Source organism: Periplaneta americana, chromosome 1, assembly GCF_040183065.1.
Source record: "Periplaneta americana isolate PAMFEO1 chromosome 1, P.americana_PAMFEO1_priV1, whole genome shotgun sequence".
Classification (NCBI taxonomy): Eukaryota; Metazoa; Arthropoda; class Insecta; order Blattodea; family Blattidae; genus Periplaneta; species Periplaneta americana.
In genome coordinates this window covers 144,930,015-144,944,251 of record NC_091117.1, presented here as the reverse complement: position 1 = coordinate 144,944,251, position 14,237 = coordinate 144,930,015, and the positions used below count along the sequence as shown (strand labels likewise).

Genomic DNA, 14,237 nt, shown 5'->3' with positions numbered 1-14,237 from the left:
CAAGTCACTGCAGCTATCTACGAACGGTCTATGTAACTTCTACAGTGTTCTTTGAATAGTTGTATCGTGAACCATAGTTGTGTTCCAGGACCATAGTTATGGGAAATGACGGTATATATCGCTCCACCCAGTAACGAAGATGGTTCCAACCTTAGAAATGTATTTTAAGTAGTACCTAATTTTTGGCATATTTATTAAGAATTAATTTCTGTAGAACAACTCGAAGACCTACAAGACACTCTTGGCCAAAGAGATGTGAATCGTCCAAAAAGAAGACAGGCTAAGGATAGTGAAAAATATTTATAGTTTCTCATATATGATCGGGATTGACTTGAAATCTTCTGATGGTCTTCTCTTGTTTCTACAAAAGCAAAACAACGAACTTTGTCTTCCAGTCTTATTAACTTAGTAACAATGTCCCGAATGAACATATCTCTAACAGGTACTTATCACAAGTTTTCTACAACAGTTGAAGTATTCCACACAAATCTTCCTGATGAAATGCTACTGTATCTAATCCTCACCTGAGCACGACAACACACTCTTTCAGGGGAGTGCAAGAATTTTGTCAATTTACAATTTCTTTGCGTTTTATTTTTCTGTCAATAAACAATATTATATATTATAACTTATTATATACCCGTTTCTGTAGGAGACCATCAATAACTCAGCTTAGATCTATAGGCCTGTTTCATAATCTAGATTTATGCTAGAACTGGTCTTCCACCTTTTTATAATAATAATAATAATAATAATAATAATAATAATAATAATAATAATGATTTATTTTAGCTGGTTAGTGATCGGTCTACAAATCTTTGGCCGTTGGCTTGTACATACATAGTCCTATAGTCTGTATGGAATTCTGTCATTCATTCTTGTTATCTGTGCGAATCAATTATTTGTATTAAGTTTTACTCTACAGGGAATTCCATTATTTTTGTTGAGGTTTTTCGTATTCCTTGCAAGTTTAAGCCATGAGTGTTTTGGACTTCATCGACCTGATAGTCTACTACACGGATCTACAGTTGATCCCATATGATGTGGACACCGGGCCTTCATTCCATGCAGTAGGCTACATCACATTGCCAACGTACAAATATGCATACCTTTCGATGGTTTGAACACAGCTATGGTTTCCACACACAAATCAGAACTGCGCTATTACTGTTTCATATACGGCGGCTGACATAATCTTCATATATTATCTCCTACGCTTCTCTACAGTCCCAGTGTTGTGTATGTCTATTTCTGCACGAGAAATGTAACATAAGATATTGTTCTTTATTGACTGTGTTGTGCAAGAGCTTCCTGGTTCTTCCTTCAATTGATAAACTTGCAATATCCACCTTTCCGAAGTGAAATTGATAGACCTACATCAACTTTGATAAGCGACTTCCTCTTTTCTTATCTGTTATTGACAGTCTTATATTTGCGAGTAGCTAAAAATATACCTTGCGAATAGTAAGTGTAAATAAACCAAAACTGAGAGAAGAAAAATTAGATAAAGCTTGTATAAATCTAGTCCAATAATTAAATCATGCATTAGAAATCCGGAATGTACGAAGTTGGGTCATGTTGGAATCCCTGGTAACGAGGCAGCGGATGCTGCAGCAAGGGACGGTGCTATGAATAGATCTCAAGTATATTGGCGCGAGATATGGCAAGATATTCAAAATCACTTGAAATATAGAATATGGTGGCAATGGGAAGGAGAATGGTCTCGCTCGGTTGAGGATTGGCCATTCTCATCTGACACATGGCCATCTCCTACATGACGAGCCTCAGCCGGAGTGTGATATATGCCGTGTTCAACTTACGGTGGAACATTTTTTATTGCATTGTAGAAAATATGACCATGTCCGTCGGCCGACTTTACGTGACGCTCTTGGAAATGATTATAATTGTACAAATACAGTTCTGATATTTTTTATCGAATACAGGGTGATTTAGTGTTTATTGACCAGTTTTACTTATCTTCCGGACCCTATCCGGAGGTTACGTTTGTTGTTTAGTATATGTTTTAGCAAACTTGACATTTTGGACCTTTTACATCCGAATATTTTATACAATTTTATTGTTTTGAAATGTGCTATGCAATTTATCTCTTGTGGCCTTAGTTTTATTATTTTATTGGTTCGTTTCGAATACTACCTAGGGTCTGAGAACTGCTCACTTAAATGATTATTTACAAATCACCTTGTGAATACTGCATTTGTGTACCTCGTTTTAACCGTGACAACACTTTTTAGTTCTTTTTAGCATTCTGATTATTGTGTTGTGTTTCTGTTTTGTGAAGTATTTAGGTAAGAGCGCAAATAGCCATAGTAACTGACGCGCCCTTTTTAAACCCCACTAACTATACGAAGTTCCAGCAATGGTTAAACAGTCTCGCAAGCGATCATTAGTTATTTTGGATCTGAAACTGTTCTTCACAAAATTAATGTTGGAAAACATACTTTCGCACACACATTATGTCGACGACCCAAAAATTGCCAGCACATATTTTGAAAACTTGCGCAAGTTAGGATATGAATCACTATCAAGAGAGAACCAAGACGTTCACTGACGTAATTCACAACGTGACACTGATGCTTATACATCTGTGGAGCACATTGTTTTAGATTTTGGGAACGTGTAAGTCATACATTACTCCCTGAAATATTTTACTGTTTTAATTATTATTGTAATTATTTTTCTTTTTACCTTTGACATTGCATAAACCGTGGAGGTCCGGGAAAAAAGGCTTCAGGATCCGAACCGGAGTCTGTCATTTGAAGACCACTGGCCTAAGAGATTCCAGGCAGTAATTTTCCTGCTCCGCTATATAGTCTACTGACAACATGATTCAGGAGTCCTGCAAACAGTATTGGTTCTAGGGCTTATCTTTGAAAGGTGGAATGGGAGACCGGTAATTTTGATGTTTGCTTTTAAAGTCTTTCTTTGATGGTAAAAGTTTGAAGATAAAATTTCGCAGAACATGAGAAGAGCATTTCCAGTCACCGAAACTGTGCTAATTTTACATGCAGTTTCCGTATTTATTTTTATTATCAAAAGTTGAAACTTCGCGCGTCGTCAGGAAATGTGACGATACATTCAATAATACGAAGGCTGTAGCCCTGCCTCGATCGCCGTACTTGCTTCCTGTTTATGCACTGATAATGAAGGGCTTGCGGTCCCCGTGTGATTCATCTTATATTTGAGATACCTTTGAATTAGAAGTACTTAATATTATCAGTAAGACTATGTAATATCGAAGCATCCACAAATTAAAAGCATCAAAATTACTTCATGGATATTCATCTTGTATTGCGTTTGTCATCTAGAGATGACGCAGATTGTTGAATTTTTTCTCATCTACCATTGTTAATTTCTTAGCCATAGCTCAGTGAACTAACAGCTTCTTACCCTTGAGGCTACAGTTTTAATCCGGATAGTGAGATTCATGGTGAACAAAAATAACATTGATGTAGTTTTTTTTTTTTCGGTTACTCACATTTCTTTGTAGTTTTCATTCCATCATTATTAAATTACCACATATCATTGTCTTAGAATAGATTCTGCAGTTAGGAGGAAAATTGAGACACGTAAAAAATGTAAATCTATAGGCCATCGGTTGGAACTACAATATTGTGAACTTTCAGAGACTGAAGAAGCAAAGTCGAAAAAGACAAAGACTTTTCCATTTATCTGAAAAATAAGAGGAAGTACAGTCTTAGAAAAAGGTCGCTCGTCCTCTGATAATGCGCACTGTCTCCTTTCTGAGTCTTTATAAAGTATCTGTCCGACTAAACTTTTTTCTAAGACTCTACAATAATAGACGAAAATATAAATGAGGACCTAACGGGAGAACTAATTCAATTTTATATTACTGGGGGAAGGGAGAAGAATACTGAATTCCGTGGATAGAGCGAAAGATGAGCTAATTTCAAAACTTATTTTTAAAATATTGAGAAATTAAATGTCTCCGAAAATTAAAGAATGCACAGTAGTAGATAGTTTTGTTTGCAGAAACTGAAGACGAATTAAAACGCTCTGTTTTTAAACTACAGATGATTTTAAAAGAATACAATATGAAAATATCAACCGAAAAGACCAAAGTAATGACAGTTTCTGGCAAAAACCTTATACGAACAAAAATAGTGGTTGATAACAAAATAATAGAACAAGTGACAGATTTTGTATATTTAGGAAGTCATATTTCTTTGTATAATTATAAAAAAGACAATAAATAAAAATATATTGAAATATAATCAATTTTGAGAAGGGACTTTGGAAAGCAAATGCGAAAAGAGGTCCAAATCCGATTTTACAACATAATATCAAAACCAGCTCTGTTATATGGCAGTGAATGTTGGACACTGCGGCAAAAGGAAATAAATAGAATCAACGCATCACAAATGAGATTTCTACGATCACTGACAGGAGTTACCTTGCGGGACCGCATTAGGAGCGAAGACATAAGAAATCAGTGGGAAGTTGAGGAGATGACCATAGACGTCCAACATTATCAACGTAAATGGAGAAACTACCTTCTTAGGATGCCTGAATATCGTTTACCAAAGAGACTATTGTAATACCATCCATGAGGACGAAGAGATTTAAGCAGACCTCACCGACGTTGGACGGGCAAATTCCATTTGTAGTTCACAGACGGGAAACAATCCAAAACTGTGTTTTGGCAGAAGAAGAAGACAATAGTAGATAAAATAGACTGCAGGAAACAATATTTTATATTTTATTGAATATAGAAGGAGCTAGATAGAGCATCTTAGTAAAGTAGATCACGGAAGAAAGTTTAAACAGATCTGTTATTCGCATTAGAGATGGAAAGCGTAAGTTCGGAGAAGAAACATTATCACAAACAATACGCCACAATTTGACCATCTTGAGTGGTTCTTACCGACATTGAATAATTCGAAATAGCATCGAATACATAAACAAAATATGAGAAAACCTTGTATAAGCTTGATCACACCTTGTAATTTCCATTCTTTTTGCAGTCTCCAATTAAAATTCCTCGGGCTTGGATACTGAAAACGTAGCAGCGGTCCGCATTGGATGTGCAGCGAGTGCCGCTTTTATGTGGACACCTGCTCGGTACAGTAGTGCAGTTTGGCAGCAGGATGTAAAGCAGCTTTTCGAGTTCAGTGACAGTGAAGCACTTTTTCGCAAAAAAGAATGCAACACGGTATTATCTCGTATGAGATAATTAGGAAGCAACGTATTCGTATACAAAATTTCAGCAGATCATATTTAGTTCCTAAATAATGTTAGGGTCATCGTCTGTCTACGCTCTCGTATTTCCTCTGTTTAATTATTTCCTCCGCTGTTATGCTAGGATTCTGTATCTTTCTGCTATGCTATGAAGGAATTTGTTTCTTATCATGTCATTTATCTAAAATGATATTTATTGTGGAATGTTTTATTTGACAATACTGAAGGATTAGAGATTAATTATAAATGGATTTTTTTTGTATTCTTATTATACGAAGTATAGATAAATATTGTGATACTGCAGAAAATCATTTCAAGGTTTCCGTACGTTCTCTGGCATGCTACTTGTTCCTTTGTATACAACAGTCTTTGTCCTGAATCACTGATCACATTTTGTTCATGTTGAGTCAACTCGTACAAAAATAAGTAAATAAAGCCCTAAAAAAATCCCTGTATGCCAAACATATTTAGCGTCTGAAGTTCACCGGATGAGATAAGTGCAACTAATTGTGAGATCACATTTTATATTGTATAGCCTACTTACTGCCTAATTTCGTATGGTCAGCCGGGAAAGACGCATATGAAATGATTCTTTTTATTCCAAATTCATTGCATTGTCTGAAGCTATTGCTTTTAAAAAAAAGTATTCATAATCGGCTGTAGGGTTTTTCATTTCATTATACAAGAAATATTGTGTCCTCGAGTGTTTTTTTTACTTGTTTATTTAACGACGCTATATTAACTACTATGTTACCGTCGATGAGATTGGTGATGGCGAGATGAGGCCAAAGATTCGCCATAGATTATCTGACATTCGCCTTACGGATGGGGAAAGCCTCGGAAAAACTCGACCAGGTAATCAGCCCAAGCGGGGATCGAACCCGTGCCCGACCGCAACTCCGAATCGCCCTCAAGTGTTCAGAGTTAATGTAATTGCAGGTGCATTTCTTCTGAACACTACATTATGTTAGTAGACAAGCTTTTCAAACTCTCCAATTACAGGCGGTATTAAGTTACCAAAGAAAATTTGGACAGGAGTTGAAAGCATGTGAGCTATTGTGAATGACATTTTTCTTTTTTATTGAGTGTTACAAGTGGTAGTTCTAAAATTATTCGACGACGCTGCTTCAAATGTGCGGTTATCTAGCGTTGATGAAATTGGTGACAGCGGGATAGTTCAAGTCCAGTTTTTCAGGCAAAGCTCCCTGTAAAGCAGACTTGAATAATTTCAAGGAAAAAATTGTTCTGGGGCCAGGTATCGATCCTGGGACATCTGGTTGAACGTACCAGCGCTCCACCAACTGAGCTACCCAGGAACTCCACCCGACACAGTCTCAATGTTTCCCTTTATATCCACACAACTCGAGTGGGCTGACTAGACGCCAGAGACCCACATCGAGCGGAATAGTGTTTTGATGAGATGAGCCCGAATGGCCGTCTTAATATTATATTGCAATTGGGTAATCACCAAGCGGGATTAGAACCCACGACAGAGTGCAGTCCTGGAGCACGAGTACCGCTCGTTATCCCTATACCATGTCGGTGGCCCGAGTAAAATTAAATTATGGTTTATTTAACGACGCTCACAACTGCCGACGTTATATCAGCGTCGCCCGTGTGCCGGAATTTTGTTCCGCAGGAGTTCTTTTACATGCCAGTAAAACTACTGACAGGACTACTGACTGTTGCATTTAAGCACACTTAAATGTCATCGTCCTGGACCGGGATCGAATCCGCAACTTCGAGCACTATACCGACTGGCCCGAGTATAAACTTTCCAAAGGAAGAAATGTGGAAAATAGAATATAATAGTGAATAATTACACGAATCTTTACTTGGCTTCTCAATTAAATGTTCCATACAGTAGGAATGAGTGAGGCGTGTTGCAGAAACAGTTAATTTCCATAATTCAGTCAATCATTTAGGAAGTCTAAAATAATATAAGAATTATAGAGAAGGATTGCTCGTTAACGAAAAATTGACTATGAAATCTGTACGCTATAATATACGTATAGTATTCTATTCTTGCAAAGTTAATGATTCAGTGGTGAAATTCGTTTCATAAATATTGGGGAATGACCTCATTCCTAGAAATGCATGAGTGGGTATTTCCTGTGTACAATTTTGCAAAGGATCTATAAAAAGTGTAGCTGAAACATTAGTTACTTTCTCCTTCACACTGCCATCATCAGACACATTTGTTAAACCACACGAGTTGTTGAAAATGACCTTGTCAGCTTTCTTTCTTCCCAGTTATTAACTTCACTTTTTATGTTCCTTTTCGTTCACAAGAGTACCCCACAGTCCGAAGAAGAGCTTGTGTCGAAAGCAGTGACTACTGCCTTGACAAATAGAAGTGTCTGGAGAAAGACAAGGGACGAGTTAAATGGGTTTCCAACTCAGGAAGCTGTGGTATTCATTATGTAATCTCTTAAATCAGACTTGTTTGTCATCTGTTGCTTCACTATTGTCTTCTCGTTGAGTTGGCCCTCCATTGTTCCCTCCATTGATGCAGAGCTAGAAGATCATAAATCATTTGTTTGTATAATAGAAGTACACAGTATTGCCTTGAAAAGTATTATAATAGTGAATGGTAGTGTGGAAAGGGGTCAATAAACTTAACCTACTTTAACGATCTACATATTGAAGGTGGCTAGGTTAACTGTTTTAGTTGACGAATTGACAACTCTTCAGTTAAACGTTCCGTGAGATGGATGGCAGATTTAAAGCTTCGGGATATTATTCTTTTGATGATAAGTAGATGGATTAAGACGAGACTTTCAAGACGAGAACTGCGTATTATGCACAGACGTTAATGTAGCTAATGAAATGGAAAGTTTTTAATGTTTTGAACTATTTAATGGTTTCATATTCAGGTACAGAAGTAAAGGGAATATATCACTTACGTTACCAACATCACTAGTCATCGTAAGCCGGCGGTCCCCACTTTTGAGTGTTACTGTATATAGAGTGAACCGTAAGTAATGTCATTAACTGCAGGGGGTATTCTTTGAGGTATTTCAAACAAAAACATTTAATACAATTTTGCTAGCTTTTTTGCTTTCTTTTCGAGATAAAAATTGTTTTATATTTGAATCAGGAATTTTCAAAAGGGACCAAGTCCGAAAAAAGTAAATTTTAAGGAAACAACACAAACCTTTTTGTATGGATCTGGATGTATAACAGTCCAAACATGTTGATACACAATTTAAATGTGTACATTCCATAGAACTTGGTTCCTTTTAATGCTGAAATCCAAGAAGAGTGTATGGAGAGCCAGAAACGGGTATAAACTCAATTTGCAAAAAATATGGACTTGGTCCCTTTTGCAAATTCCTGATTCATTTATGAAACATTTCATAGCTTGTTTCGGGAAAGGCCATTGATTAAATTCCCAATATGCTTATTCAATTTAAGAAAGCAATGTATTATGGTAATAAATTATTAAAATAATTTAAATCTGCAGAAATTTAATCTGAACAAATGCAACTTCGTTCTGCAAAGGAATTTTACAATGGGTGCTTTGAGCTCGTAATTCCAAGTTAACCCTGATAATTTAATGTAACTGAAGTTGGAACCAGAAGATAATTCCCTTAACAAAAATCTTCAATTTCAACATACGCTTTAAGTGATATACAATAGTAAGTAGGTGTAAATAATTTGTTACAAAATGCATACTGTAACTCGTAAAGGTCTGTCTTCTTGCTGACTATAGGTAAGGGGTGCCCCATTGTGTCCTTTAAATAATAAAAAGAACTTCAGATAAACTGCAGTTGCATGAACAACTCTCGATTGATTTCCTTTACGAATCAGGACGCAGTTCATTTTTATGTGTCGTCTACTTTTGATTGCTCACTGGCCTCGATCAGTAAAGTAATACGATGTTACCCGCTAAACGGTTGTCTCCCGCCCCCCTTTTCGGATATAAAAATCTTACCCACCCTTACTTACCTGAAGTAGAATTTAGAAGTGATAACCATCTTTTGGTTACATGCCTCACATTTTCATATATTCCAATAAATATCGTGAAAACTTTGTAACTAATGCATCAGTTCATAGCATAAATACTCATCAAAAAATGACTTTTTTACTCCGTCGGCATGTCTATCGTGCTAACAAAAAGGAGTGCGTTATATGGCAGTAAAAATTGCAATAGCCTCCCTATGGATATAAAAAATCAAATTCAAAACAAGATTATTTAGGATCAAATTAAAGAAGTACCTAATTTCTCATGCCTTCTGTTCTGTAAGTGAATTTATGACATTCAACAATGCTGCTTGAATATTTCTGGCTTGTGTTAAGTATCGATACTATCCCCTTATGTTCTACTAGTATATTGTAAAACACTTCTGTATATAATTCAATTAGACTGTGACTATAATTAAGGCTTTGTAGTAGTATTAAGATTTTTATGTGTTCCATATTCTATTAGCTGTGAGACGATGTACGAATACCATGGAATGTAAATAAATACAATACAGTACAATACGTCCATGTTCTTGCATCATTATGTTGTAATCTTTCACATGAATACAGATTAAGACAAGATCATTGCATGTAATTAATCGTCATTCTCGACTAATTACTGAAAAGTAGGAAGTGTGCTTAGTTGAGTTTTCTTCCATGAAGTAATGATACATTTTCTCTTCTGGTAATTTGCTGAAAACAGAATTATTTACCAAAATGTCTTTAAAAAATTCATCGTTTCCTCGTGAAACATCTGCCCTAATCTTATTACACATGCATTGATTACACACCAAACTCTGATTTTCATGTTTAATAGGGAAATATCTTGCCAGTAATTTGTAAACCGTATCATACTTTATATTTCAATTCGAAGGAGTGATCAAATGTAGGATTACTAGATACCGAATAGGTAAAACACTAGAATTCAAGATGATTATATGATATAATTGTGATGATTATTACAACTTGGGTGTGTGCATTTTATATTACCGATGTAAGATTATAAGTACACATCATGGCAAAAGAGCAAGGAACTAGGGAACTAGAAATCACGCTTTCATAATGTCGACATGAATGTGGCTGGTAGAATCAAATTTCAGTTGCTTCATGTCCTTATTTGAGAGAGTCCATTAATTCATATCTCCTGCCAACTCTTTCAGTAAGTGTGAAAATAATTACATTTGTTAACTTAATTGAAACAAGACATTTATCACGGATCCTTTAGGTTTATCAGCTCATATTTAAGTGAAAGAATAATATACCTCTGCTTATCTTCTATTAAACAATTTCAGTTGCAATAAAATATAGTAACATGTGTATAAATTAGCATTTTTGTTTATTTACAGGCACATCCCAAAAGCAAAGGCAACTACCATGGCAGAAACACCAGAGCTGAAACGAATTGCGGAAAACACAAAAATTCAGTCAAATGTAAGTCAGACATTATTCTTGTTATTTTTACTGTTAAGGAATTTCTATAACAAGTTTCCTTTTACCCAAAGTAATTTTGCTTCTCCACAGTTCTTGGAAGCATCTTATTACCCTTCGAAGACACGTTTTCAAATTCTCGAAAGTCCAAAGACTGTGTTGGGGCAGGTTTTCCTTTTCTCTGGTGCATCATTTCTCTCGTCTTACACAAATTCTCCGTGAGGAAATGTCCAGCTATGTCAACCAACGTATCCTTCTTTTTATAATAGGTGGTCTTTATACTGGATGTTCCATTTATCTTGAGACCATAAAAAATAACTTCGTACGCAAGCACTAAATGAAAAATTGTTTCATTCAAAAGGTGTACAAAGAACTATAATATGATCTGTATAAGGAATCAGATATCATAGCATTCATAAAGATAGGTCGTTTACATTTGACTGGACACCTTATAAGAATGGAGGACTCACGACCTACAAAAAGAGCCTTCATATCTAATCCTGGAGGAAGTAGATCCTGGGGTAAACCTAGGGATAGGTGGAAGGACAATGTAACTGAGGATGCAAAAATTATTGGAACACGAATGTTGATAGTTAAGGCTAGACGCAGAGAAGACTGGAGTAGCCTTCTGAGGAAGGCTAGGACCCTCAATGGGTTGTCAGCCCGATGATGATGATGATGATGATGATGATGATGATGATGATGATGACAAAAGGCGTACAACTGAAAGGGGTAAATAATACTGATGGGGAGGCAACCTTGTAGCGTTTTTTATTAATGAGATACGCGTATTGACATTGTTTCTTTAAATTACACTATGTATTTATTATTCAATATTTCAATTAAGCTCGTCAAGACCTTTTCAAAAATGTATCACTGTGGGTCATTCTGATAAACAGAACGTTATTGATGCCTCGACAGCATGGTTCTTGTGCATAATATGAAGTGATTTGACTTCAAGTTAGTGTAAATAATATGTAGTGCATTCCAAATGATACTCAAGGTCGCGTAACTCATACGAATAGCTTTGGTTTTATTCTGCTGAACACTGATGACTGAGTGAGTGGTCTGTGCTACATTTGGTTTCATGCATTTACTGTAAACCAAAGCTACGTGGAATGGATTACGCGACCCTGGGTATCTGCAATGTAGGCCTACTATGTATTGTTTACACCAACTTAGTCAAATCACTTCCTTTGTACATACTATGCACAAGAACCATGCCGTCCAGGCACCAAGTAACATTCCATTTATTAACATTCTGTTTATTAGAATGACCTACTGTTATGCATTTTTGGACAGGTCTTGACGAGCTTAATTGAAATTTTGAATAAATACATAGTGCCATTTAAATAGTGTTAGCACTCGTAAATCATTAATAAATAATGCTACAAGGTTGCCTCTCCATTGGTATTATTTTCCCCTTTTAGTTGTACACCTTTTGTATGAAATAATTTTTCATTTGATGCTTGCGTGCAAAGTTATTTTTGGTGGTCAAGATAAATTGGACATTCTGTATACCTGCCACTTGAGCTGGAAACAAATCAGAGATAAATAAAACGAAACATTGTTATTAGTTGGACTTTTGCTGGTGTACACCCAACTCTGATGAGTCCAACGGACAATTTAGAATACCCAGATATAAAATTAGGGAAAATTTGTAAGAATACTCTTAATATCCCAATGTCCCTTCCCATTTATTCACCAACGTTAACCAGTATGATTTCCATTGAGGGATTACAGAGTCTTGCTGGTCATCAAATTTGTTACGTAGTATGATAATCATATTTTACTTTTTTCCTTTAAAGACAGGAAACATTAAAGTCGCTCCTCTTCAGTTTTGATGGTGCAAATTATGTAAACTTGCATCTTCATCCTGTTATTTTCGCCTGTATGAAGAAAATGATTATGTAACTGTAGAAATAGTGACTTACATTTTCATTAAATTGCCAGTAACCCTCAAAATAGTAATAAAAATAATAAGTTCTTCTTTCAAAATGATCTGTATGAATTTGTTCTTTTAAAACTGTAAATGCATTCATTATTTGAGAAACAGTTTCCATTCACTTTTCTAGTGTGTTCGACAGTTGGCAAAACTCGTATGAAAGATATTTTAATTTTGTAATTAAAATTGAATCCCTCAATTAGCACAGCATTTATTATTATTATTATTATTATTATTATTATTATTATTATTATTATTATTATTATTATTTCAGATACAAATCAGCCTAGTTACTGCAGAGTGTTACAATTAAATAATGGTATGACCTCCGTCTCTTCTATTAATTAACATAAAATCTCGGACTATTCTATTCTTATCAGAAGACGAGCCTTGCTAATGTCTGTGTTGGTTTCCAAGAACAAATTTAATTGTTTTAAACTTCGGTGAAATATGCTGGATTCTGAAGTAATGACTGGATTTACAAAGAAACGTTGTGATTCCAAAATGGTTGAATTTCATCCGCCTGTAGCTTACATTTTTCTGTTTTCTCTTTGTATTTTTCTCAGCATTGTCTGTAGACATTACTCAAGCTAAAACTGAGACATTTCATTCAGTGGTACAGTAAATGGGTGCAGAATGCTTCAGGTTGTAGATGTAACATGTTTTAGAATGCATTGTAACTTGGTTAGAGCATTACTGAAGGGACTAAAGAAATGGATGTAATAAATGAGTGTCGCTATAAAAATATCTCGCGCTGTAACATGGTCAAAGGCATAATGCCTAGGACTCGTGTTACGGAATGCGAGTTAGTTCGAGTTCCCATTGGAATTTCCGCATCAAATTACGGCTAGTGTATGGCACTGGTGCCCACCCAGCATCGTGATGAATTTGGTTAGCTATGATAAGTAGCGAAATCAGTTACAAAAACCAGCTGCAACGGGTTGGGAGTAGGGGGAATCATCGTGCTAACTACACAATACCTCTATTCTGGTTGAATGATCGTTGACTTGTGCTGAGGCATGTGGATATGAGACTAGCAGCTGGCTGGTCGGCATTGACCCTTCATGGGCTGTAGTGCCACGGATAAACAATACAGTAAGGAAAATTCGAAGAACAAATGCATTCGAAATAATATGTATTTTGTGCATTACTGTAATTTTATATGCAATTTTATATAACCCTACATTACTACAATTTTATTACCAATGGAATCAAAACAACTCCCAATAGATTCTGTGAGATTCCTCATTAATATTAACAGCATCAAAATGACAATAGAAGAAAAAGCACTGATCCAATATGAAAAACTTATCAGATTACCAGGAAACAATTTGCATTCATACAGTCTTCTCTGTAGATTAAAAACTCAAAGTTTTATATCCATGGTTCAAGAATTAAAACAGAAAATCAACATCCCGAATTTAAAAGAAAACTTACAAATTAAACCAAACCCTTTAATGCTATTAAAATTTAACACAAGAAATGCTGAAATCAGAAATAATGAAACAATTGTCTTTAGAGACAATTAATATTAGGTACCCTCCACAAAACTGGCTTCTTTTATACACCAATGGATCCTTGATCTCCAGGGAACTAGGTGCAGGCGTTATGTGCTGTCTCTTCTCACTTTATAGATCTCTTGGGTATGGAACAACAAGTTTTGATGGAGAAATCATTGCAA

The 14,237-nt window shown here is 35.7% G+C and overlaps 1 protein-coding gene across 5 annotated transcripts in view; it reads left to right on the top strand.

The window, feature by feature from the left end:
* The window catches only part of Lasp (LIM and SH3 domain protein Lasp), a 179,969-nt gene that overhangs the window by 137,830 nt on the left and 27,902 nt on the right, over window positions 1-14,237 (top strand). For all 5 annotated transcript variants that reach the window (XM_069829016.1, XM_069829007.1, XM_069829032.1 and 2 more), the window contains one exon: window positions 10,530-10,614. In XM_069829016.1, coding sequence (XP_069685117.1) covers window positions 10,530-10,614 — 85 coding nt within the window. The remainder of the gene's footprint in view (window positions 1-10,529; window positions 10,615-14,237) is intronic.